This window comes from Rhagoletis zephyria, unplaced genomic scaffold (assembly GCF_001687245.7).
Source record: "Rhagoletis zephyria isolate East Lansing unplaced genomic scaffold, Rhagoletis_zephyria_1.1 Rzeph_scaffold_15067, whole genome shotgun sequence".
Lineage (NCBI taxonomy): Eukaryota > Metazoa > Arthropoda > Insecta > Diptera > Tephritidae > Rhagoletis > Rhagoletis zephyria.
This window is the reverse complement of record NW_016172134.1, coordinates 2822-13467: the sequence shown is the minus strand read 5'-3', so window position 1 is coordinate 13467 and position 10646 is coordinate 2822. Positions and strand designations below refer to the sequence as shown.

At 36.8% G+C, this 10646-nt stretch overlaps 1 protein-coding gene across 1 annotated transcript; it reads left to right on the top strand.

The window, feature by feature from the left end:
• Nucleotides 1-643: 643 nt before the first annotated feature.
• LOC108378838 (protein serrate-like) lies at nucleotides 644-8839 on the top strand (the record flags this gene model as incomplete). Its single annotated transcript, XM_017635148.1, has 3 exons — nucleotides 644-777; nucleotides 983-1071; nucleotides 8332-8839. Coding segments are annotated over 3 exons (730 nt in total), but the record flags the coding sequence as incomplete, so codon positions are not given.
• Nucleotides 8840-10646: the final 1807 nt, after the last annotated feature.

Here is a 10646-nt window from a genome sequence, read left to right as displayed (position 1 = left end):
TGGCGGCTGTTACGCTGGCCGCGATAAGTTGTAGGTAGAGGTAAAACGTTTTTGAGCTTCTTTTTGGTTTTTTTTTGTTGCTATCATTGTTACCTTTGTATTGCACGACAGAGGATATGCAGAACGAATGCGGCAAGTGCAAATTCGTAAGTTAATGCTACACAGAGCCGGCATAACTGAATACATCTTATCCTGGCTTACGGAGAGCGGAAGGGCGTAAGCAACATTCCGCGATTTTTTGCATGATTCGATTCGTTTGCTTGTTAATTTAGTTGCACGTTAAGATTAATTAATATTAAACTCACTTAAAGTCTGTAGACTGCAGCAAACTCGGACACTGCTCTGCCGCCAACTTTACTGGCGCTCTTGACGGTTGTGGCTGTTGTAGCATACTCGATGTGTTGCACGCATAAAGACATCGCATAATCGATTTCGTAGCATCTAAGTGGGGACATCCTCTCGCCTCTTGGGGGCTCAGTCAGTACATTTGTGGCTGCAATCTTTCCTCAAGTGTACAGTGACTAAGCCTTGGCCTTTAAATGAGTACGCGCAAAAAATAGCATAACTCTTTACGTGTAATAATTTTATGTCTTTTGCTTTATTTTTTAATATTTCTTTTTTTTCGCTTTTACCACTCTTACAGATGTCGTCGCGGCTGGCGCGGTCCACTGTGCAACGAGTGTATGGTGTATCCTGGTTGCAAGCATGGTTCGTGTAATGGCAGCGCCTGGAAATGCGTGTGCGATACCAATTGGGGAGGCATACTCTGCGATCAAGGTGAGTNGCATGTACATTAGTGTGGTCCAAAAACAGCAAAGTTGGAATTGTAATGCTCTTACACGCTAGGATTGTTCAAAATTGGAAACTACTCCCCTATCTTTTATTCTGAAATAAAAAAATATGTAGAGGTCGCTCAAAGCGCTCAAAGTTCTCCATGTATTTTTATATGGGGAAAATAAAATTTTTCGTAGAAATGGTATAGAATTCTTGAAAANCGGTGAACGTTGCGAAATCGTGGAGCATCCGTGTGCGACGCAGCCATGCAAAAACGGTGGAACCTGCACGCTCAAAGTGAGTACAAAATGTAGATAACTTAAAGCGAACATACAAACTAACATACATAAATATGTCGTTATGCACGTAAATAAATATGCTAGTTGATGTGCTTGATTTGGATGTGCCTCATATGATTACTTGTTTGTATAGTTATTAAAGGATTATTATGATACTTCTTTATACATATGTATCTATGTATGCATGCACGTACATTAGTGTGCTGCAAAAATAGCAAAGTTGGAATTGTAATGCTCTTACCCGCTAGAATTGTTGAAAATTGGGAAAAACCTATTCCCCTATCTTTTATTCTGAAATCAAAAAATATGTAGAGGTCGCTCAAAGCGCTCAAAGTTTTCCATGTATTTTTATATGGGGAAAATAAAATTTTTCGTAGAAATGGTATAGAATTCTTGCAAATCAATATTTTTCGATCGGAAAACTCTGGTTCTCTTCAGGATACTTTCAGTAATAATACCCAATTGTTTATTTAACCATTTTTTAATACTAACGATCCCTTTGCATTTTTCGGAGTTTTTGTCGGTTTTTCGCGGACCTATAAATTATAGTTGCGATTTAAAAATGGTTAAATAAACTTTTGGGTATTACTCTTGGGAATCTCCTGTAGATAAACCGAGTTTTGTCGTAGAAAAATATTGATATTTAGCTATTCTATACCATTTCTACGAAAAGTGGTTTTCCCCCAATAAAACACTTGGGAAACTTTGAGCGCTTTTAGTGACCTCTAAAAATTTTTTGATTTCAAAATAAAAAAGTAGGGGTTTATTTTTTTTCGGTATAGAATAATCCAAGGAAGTGAGAGCTTTAAAATACCAACTTTACTTTCTTACATAAATTTTTGCACCACCCTAATGTAGACATTTACGTTGTTTGATGTTTAAACATGTTTCGTACTTTTACATAGAACTTTTTGTAGTATTTGGGCATAAATATTTATAGATTTTGCTTTGAAAGATTCTGCTAGGTATGCCCAAAGCCTCATACATATGTAATGGAATAATTCTAGAATCTTATTGATGGAGTTTTTCATTGCCGATTTAGCTCACACTGGTCTCTGCTTTATTCAGCTGCTGACATTATTAGGGGAGATTACGATAATTCCTCAAAGCCATGTATATTTAACAACAGTGGCCAGAAGGCGTTTTACCTTACTCTCGTTCACCGTTCAGACAACTTTTTTGCTTCCTTCTCCAAGTAAGCGCGACACGCCTTTTCTAGGAGTATCCTTGATCNGCAGATAAACAGGATTTTCTGTTAGAAAACTATTTATTTTTAACTCTTCTATACCATTTCTACAAAAAGTTGTTTTCCCCCATATAAAATTCATGGAAAACTTTAAGCGCTTTGAGCGACATCTAAATATTTTTTGGGGAACAGAATAATCCAAGGAAGTGAGAGCTTTAAAATACCAACTTTACTTTCTTACATAAATTTTTGCACCACCCTAATGTACATTTTAACGTTCTTTGGTGTTTAAACATGTTTCGTTCTTTTATATAGAATGTTTTGTAGTGTTTGGGTATAAATATTTATTGATTTTGCTTTGAAAGATTCTGCTAGGTATGCCCAAAGACTCATACATATGTAATGGAATAATTCTAGAATCTTATTGATGGAGTTTTTCATTGCCGATTTAGCTCACACTGGTCTCTGCTTTCTTCAGCTGCTGACATTATTAGTGGAGATTACGATAATTCTTCAAAGCCATGTATATTTAACAACAGTGGCCAGAAGGCGTTTTACCTTACTCTCGTTCACCGTTCAGATCACTTTTTTGATTCCTTCTCCAAGTAAGCGCGACACGCCTTTTCTAGGAGTATCCTTGATCTTACACGGCTCTTAGACGATGTTTTCGATTTTTACAGAGCCATATCGGAGCGACAAAAACATTTTACCTCTACAATGGACTGCGTTTTTTTTTTCATTCCTAAAGTGTACTTTGGACTAAATTCACATATTTGTCTTTACTTGAAACAGTCCCAGTCTGGGAAAAATTTGGTTGTTATGTATCTTATTTTCTGGTAGAATTTTCAGGCTGCATTCTGATTTGCTACCCTCTCAAGCACCTTTTCTGACTTTTTTATTAAGAGGCAATTCCATTCCATTCTCTTCTATCGGAATCGGTTGCTCGATTTTTGCTGGCGTTGCGATTGGGGTGAGGTTGTCTCAGCTGAAATTTGACTGCGGCAAAGTTGTCTAGACTCTACCATCCTGTACTCGTTCCTCTTCTGCAGTAGTGCGAAGGGGTCGTGAGATGAAATTTCTCTGTTCATTTGTGAACGCATATTCATATGGCGAATAATTTTTTATAGAAGCAAGATAAAAAGGTGAGTGCCAATTCCAAGATTATCCGTTACAGCTTTCACACACACACAGATTTCGGTGTGGAAAATTTTCAAATTCGTCGAAGCTNTGGAAAAAACAGTCTGGGAAAAATTTGGTTGTTATCTTATTTTGTGATAGAATTTTAAGGCTGCATTCTGATTTGCTACAATCTCGAGCACCTTTTATGACTTTGTTATTTTTTTATTAAGAGGCAACTCCACTCCATTCTCTTCTATCGGAATCGTTCGCTCGATTTTTGCTGGCGTTGCGATTGGGGTGAGGTTGGCTCAGTTGAACCTTGACTGCGGCAAAGTCGTCTACACTCTATCGCCAGTCATTTCTACGTACTCATTCTTCTTCTGAAGTAGTGCCAAGGGGTCGTGAGATGAAATTTCTCTGTTTATTTGTGAACGCATATTCATATGGTGAATAATTTTATTATAGAAGCAAGATAAAAAGGTGAGTGCCAATTCCTAGATTATCCGTTACAGCTTCTCAATCTTAATCTTTCCTAAAGCTGATTAAGCCAAGTTTTTAATAGCTTAGATTCGCATGTAAATCTTAGGTTCAGCCAGGTAGTGAGCCAAGCCCATCTTAGTCCTCCTAGCTTAGAGAAAATATTCAAGGAGCGTAACTCGCAGGATTTCGGTGGAAAATTTTCAAACTCGTCGAAGCTTCTTCTGCTTGGAGGTGCTATGAGGTGAAAGTTTGTTGAAGTATTCGAGTTATATGTACTTTCTTTTTTTGGGTTNAGTCTGGGAAAAATTTGGTTGTTATGTATCTTATTTTCTGGTAGAATTTTCAGGCTGCATTCTGATTTGCTACCCTCTCAAGCACCTTTTCTGACTTTTTTATTAAGAGGCAATTCCATTCCATTCTCTTCTATCGGAATCGGTTGCTCGATTTTTGCTGGCGTTGCGATTGGGGTGAGGTTGTCTCAGCTGAAATTTGACTGCGGCAAAGTTGTCTAGACTCTACCATCCTGTACTCGTTCCTCTTCTGCAGTAGTGCGAAGGGGTCGTGAGATGAAATTTCTCTGTTCATTTGTGAACGCATATTCATATGGCGAATAATTTTTTATAGAAGCAAGATAAAAAGGTGAGTGCCAATTCCAAGATTATCCGTTACAGCTTTCACACACACACAGATTTCGGTGTGGAAAATTTTCAAATTCGTCGAAGCTTCTTCTGCTTGGACAAAAATATGAGATGAAAGTTTGTTGAAGTATTCGAGTTATATGTACTTTCTTTTTTTGGGTTTATATTGAGCGCTCCAATCAGATAACACGCGAAGAGCTGCAGCAACTTAATCCTCTTCCTGTTCTGTTCTTCCTTCTGGCCTTTCCTCATGAAGGACCAGAATAGGGGAGAAAGAAGGCCTTTCAGATGTTCACGGAAGTGTTGCCTTAGAAAGAAGTATAACGCCCACGAAGTATTGTATTGATGCATCCGACAGTAGATAAATCTATACTTCTTTGAAGTAAAGAGATCAGTAGGCCCCTTGATTGAGTAATTACCTTAATCTCCTTAAAGTCGAGGACCCTTTCGATCTTACTAATCAGATACTGTAAGGCAGAATGTATCGATTTCAATTTGATATACGCAAACTGAATATTGCGAAAGAAAGTTGAGTATCTCAGTTTATCCTTAAAATGTTTCACCTCTTCGATGGTCTTCAAACTGAAGGTGGTTAAATTCATGGGTCTGTATGATTTAGGTAAGTCTGGGTGCCGATTTCCCAATTTAGGAATAAATAAGCCTGATACCTCTCTCCAAGTGTCAGTATGTATGTATTCCCAAGAATAACTAGCCGTAAATAAACAGACCAGGGGATCGATGTTGTTATCAATGCATCTCTTAATTAGTGCTGTATATAGAATACCATCACCGCCTTCAGCTTTGAAATGTTCAAACGACTACACTACCGTCAACTAAACCTTGTTCCTGTCAAAGATGGAGCCAGACCTGCTGAGATTTGTCACTCTAGTGAACCTATGTTCCGGAGAGACAGGAGTAGAGGGATCTAGTACGACCCATAAAAGCTAAGCAATTGATTTTTCTTAAATTGCCATGCCTTTCACTTAAATATTTTTTAACAAATTGAGTAAAAGGTCTGAAATTTTAAGAAAGGGGATTTACATATGGCTCATACGGTGTTGAGTTATTGAGTGAATAATCAGGGATCGATAACGCGTCGCAGTTTCGATTTAGTTCTGCACAAACAAAATACTATAATGTCAAGAGCGTTCCCACAAAAGAGCCAAAGAGCAATTTGAACAGGAACAAAATGCGAACAAATCTGTAGGCAATATAATTTGTTCGACTACTGTACATAAGTTGACTATGATTACTCGGCCGTACTCTCATAGTAGCACAATGCCAAAATGTTCAGGCAATGCAATTATCAATTATATTTTTTGTTGTTTGTGTGAAATATTTTATTTTTATCAATATTTTTCTTTTAATCAACACATGTTGAAATAAAATTTAAACTAAAAAAAATCATGCCAGAACAACCGCCTCCCAAAAAAAATCCTGTCTACGACCCTTATGGCCACCACACAAGTATTGCAGTAGTATAGGCCTGACTACAGAAGTGTAAAGCCAATATGTAATACGGGGTGTTAATCCCCATAGGATTTCGAACGCTTGTTTGCATAAGCTTCAATCTAATTTGAGTCCTAGATATTCAACATTCTCCTTCAAATTGATCTCCCAACCTTTGAAAATTAGCGGGGAGACTGTTGATGGTGTGGCACATTTTTTCCATATAAAAAAATTATCAAACATTTTATATGGAGAAAATGAGCGACACCACCAACATAAAAAAATTGCCAACAATCAATGGTAAATCCTAGCTAACTCAAACCTGCACATTGTTATACTTAAATTGAATGGCCTAAAAAATTGCATATTCCACTTTTTTCTAGAGAGCGTAATTAAAAAAGTGCAATATTTGAATGAAATTTTGCAGAATTTTCTTTAATTTTGCACAAGGTTTGGAACTCTGATTTTTGGGTTTTTGTTGTAGAATTAACCATATTTTTATAAAAAATTATCGAAAAATAAAATATTTAAAAAATTGTTGCCCGTATTCATTTAATAGCAGCAGCTGCAGCTACAAAAATTTTGTTAATTTTTTTTTCTATTTATTTTCAATTTCTGTCTGTATAAACAAATTTAGATATAAATTTCAAATCTTTTTCGTTTTTATATTGGCACAAGGTACTGGCTCATAGCTTGGATCATATATGAATCCTAAACGATTCATATAAGAGTAAAAAAATTTTTGTTTTTGATGCTCATATTTCTTACCTATCTAGGACTCCTGAACGTTCAGAATATGTTTGCGGAGTATGTAAGGAAAATAAATATTTCTTTGAGAATTATATTTGAACGTTACGCTTGCATTCCAAAGAAATTACTAAAATTTTCTGAAAATTTAGNCACATGTTGAAATAAAATTTAAACTAAAAAAAATCATGCCAGAACAACCGCCTCCCAAAAAAAATCCTGTCTACGACCCTTATGGCCACCACACAAGTATTGCAGTAGTATAGGCCTGACTACAGAAGTGTAAAGCCAATATGTAATACGGGGTGTTAATCCCCATAGGATTTCGAACGCTTGTTTGCATAAGCTTCAATCTAATTTGAGTCCTAGATATTCAACATTCTCCTTCAAATTGATCTCCCAACCTTTGAAAATTAGCGGGGAGACTGTTGATGGTGTGGCACATTTTTTCCATATAAAAAAATTATCAAACATTTTATATGGAGAAAATGAGCGACACCACCAACATAAAAAAATTGCCAACAATCAATGGTAAATCCTAGCTAACTCAAACCTGCACATTGTTATACTTAAATTGAATGGCCTAAAAAATTGCATATTCCACTTTTTTCTAGAGAGCGTAATTAAAAAAGTGCAATATTTGAATGAAATTTTGCAGAATTTTCTTTAATTTTGCACAAGGTTTGGAACTCTGATTTTTGGGTTTTTGTTGTAGAATTAACCATATTTTTATAAAAAATTATCGAAAAATAAAATATTTAAAAAATTGTTGCCCGTATTCATTTAATAGCAGCAGCTGCAGCTACAAAAATTTTGTTAATTTTTTTTTCTATTTATTTTCAATTTCTGTCTGTATAAACAAATTTAGATATAAATTTCAAATCTTTTTCGTTTTTATATTGGCACAAGGTACTGGCTCATAGCTTGGATCATATATGAATCCTAAACGATTCATATAAGAGTAAAAAAATTTTTGTTTTTGATGCTCATATTTCTTACCTATCTAGGACTCCTGAACGTTCAGAATATGTTTGCGGGGTATGTAAGGAAAATAAATATTTCTATGAGAATTATATTTGAACGTTACGCTTGCATTCCAAAGAAATTACTAAAATTTTCTGAAAATTTAGTCTAAGCAAGTCCCCTTCGACTCATGTGCCGGTACGTGTGATCAATTGTCACAGTAGAAAAAAAATCGCTAACGGTAAGAAAGGTTTATGCAAAAATTCAGCTTTTCCTATCTTTTTCTTAGGGTAATATCTCTATAACCCTTACTATTGGTCAAAGAATGCCATAATGTACGACGCTGATATATGTTTGTATGTATGTGTCATAGTAATATTTATTTCTAAGCTTTCAAGTTTATAAGAATTTACTTCATGCACTTTACTCAATTGACCAGTTCTCAATAAAACCATTTTACATTCTTTTCATCTTTTTATACCATTTTATCGTTTTTAATAATTTTCTTTTCGCTGCCATTTCATGCTGCGCAATTTCATGGCTGAACTTTATTATGAAACAACAAAATTATGCGTCCCCTCTGTAATGCAATACACATCACACATCTGTTAAATTCACAACAATACAAACCACAACCACCAACAAACAACCGACCATCGTCCAATGAATCGTACAGGAATCAACACTACCTAATGTAACAACGTTGCCGACATATCGTTCGATGCGCGGCATGAGCTCAGCCATGGGTAAACCAGTTAGCCGACGCGATTCATTGCTAGGACTGGCAGGATTAAGCAGCACTGCGACGGCAACAACAACACCAACTGGTACAGGTGGCACGATGGACGGCCCAAGTGGCAGTGCGGGTGATGGCCGCGGAAATAGCACGAGCGCCGTGAATGCACTTGCTGCGGCGGCTAAATTGCTACCTAGCGGTGGTGGAGGGGTTGCTAATCCAGCGCTAGCCACATCCATGTTAATGCAACTACAACAGTATCACAACAGCGGCAGTGGTGGCATTGGCAGCGGTACTGGCACGAGCAATCTACTGCATTCGCATCATTCGATAGGCCATCGACTGCAACAGATACCACCAATTGGCGAATACACTTGTGCCTGTGCGCCTGGCTGGACGGGACCATCATGTGAAATCAGTAAGTACGAGTATGTATGTATATGTTAGCTGAACGGGTTGCCACGATCGCGATCTAGCCACTTTATTGGCGGCCAAGAGTTTGGAGCGTGCGCTTATCCAACATTGCATTGATTTATGTTTCATATATTTATTCGTGTGGTCGCGTTTTTGTTGTTGAAATGCTTTTTTATATTTATTTTTGCTTTTTCACTAAAGCAAGTTATTTTCCTCGGATTAAATTGCATCTATTAGTCGCATTGACTTGAACGATCGAACTAGTGAGCGAGCGTTCGAGCAGGTAAGCTGCGGCTTTGGGGCTGGTAAGTGAAAAAAAATATACAGAAAAATTTAGCACAAGAAAATGTAGACAGAGCGCTGTCTGTGGTTTAAAATTAAATTAATGCAGAAAAGTGGAATCAAATGAAAAGCGCGTAATTGCCTCCGAGCCAGCACATTCTGCAGTAAAAGCAGTGCAATGTACGTGATGCCTAAAAGCAGTGTCTCGAATATTTGAAGCATGTGCGTCGCTTTAATTATGCTAAATTCGTACGATTTTGTAAGGCCTTTGCTTGTGTTAACTGTCTCGTTTGCACATGTTTTTATTATGTACTAGCATTCAAAAACTTTTGAATTGTTAATAACTTGCAATTACGCGCGTGTTTATGCTAAACTGCCAAGCGCTTTGCTTTCCTTTCACTCTCTCAGCCAGGCTTTCGTGTCTTGTACGTAATCGCCTCTAAACTGCAATGTTGCATGGCCCATCAACAACAACAACAATGTATTTTTTTACAGTTCGAATAACACCTGCTAGCATAACTAATCACATACTAATGGCTTGCGATGATTTCATTTCTCTCGTTATTTGCAAACGAAATTTTACTACCTTTTCTCAGCCGAACAAAAGACTTAAGCAACAAACTTGCATTACCTCCGCGCCATATTGGGCATTTATACTTCGTGTCGCAAGTGAATGTAGTCTAAAATTTCAGATAATGTGTGGATTAAAGTAAGGAGCTGCATTAAGATCAGAAATTAAATGCACTCTATGCATGCATTTCGAATGCAAACAGGTGTTACTTATAGCTTGTGCACTTAAATGCTTTAAAGCACACATACAATCGACGCGTAAACGCATAAACAGTGACATGCGTACTGCCACGTATGACTAATTGTCCATTTAATGTACGAGTGCAAGATGGTTCAGGCCGAATGCAAGCTAACTGTGTGACAATCGCACTTTAGCCTTTATCTTACCGCCGTTTTAGTGAGGCTAACTGCAAACAAACTTTGGGTTTATTTTATACATTCTACATACTAAATAGAAGACTTGCTGTCCATTGTTCCAAGGAAATGCATCACTGGCATTGCTGAAGATGCCACAAGCATGAAGTATGTTGACAAACATTGCGTGGAAATAGCAATGGCATAACAACGTTGGCAGCATCAAGATAAAACCGAACAAATTTTGTTCGTTTAAGATTTTTGTCGCATTGCAGAGTAAGAGCTAAAGCGATGCTTAAAAGCTCATATGTATATACGTATGCACATACTTTGAGGTGTGATGTATTGCATGCATTGCCATTAGTTGAATGGAAGTATTCGTTATGAATAATTAATGAGACACTTTTGAGCTTACACGCACAGAAATTTTCTGCTGAATGAAGTGCCATGTTTTTGCGCGAGATACTACACATTTTGGAACTAAAAAAAAAAAAATGTTGAAGCAAGTTTGTAACACACAATTTTTTGTCATGTTTTTTTTTTTTTTAAGTTTACACAAGAAGATCTACAAAAAGAAAGTTACACATTATCATATGTCTACTTACAAGCAGCTATGCTACAGCTAATGCAGCTGA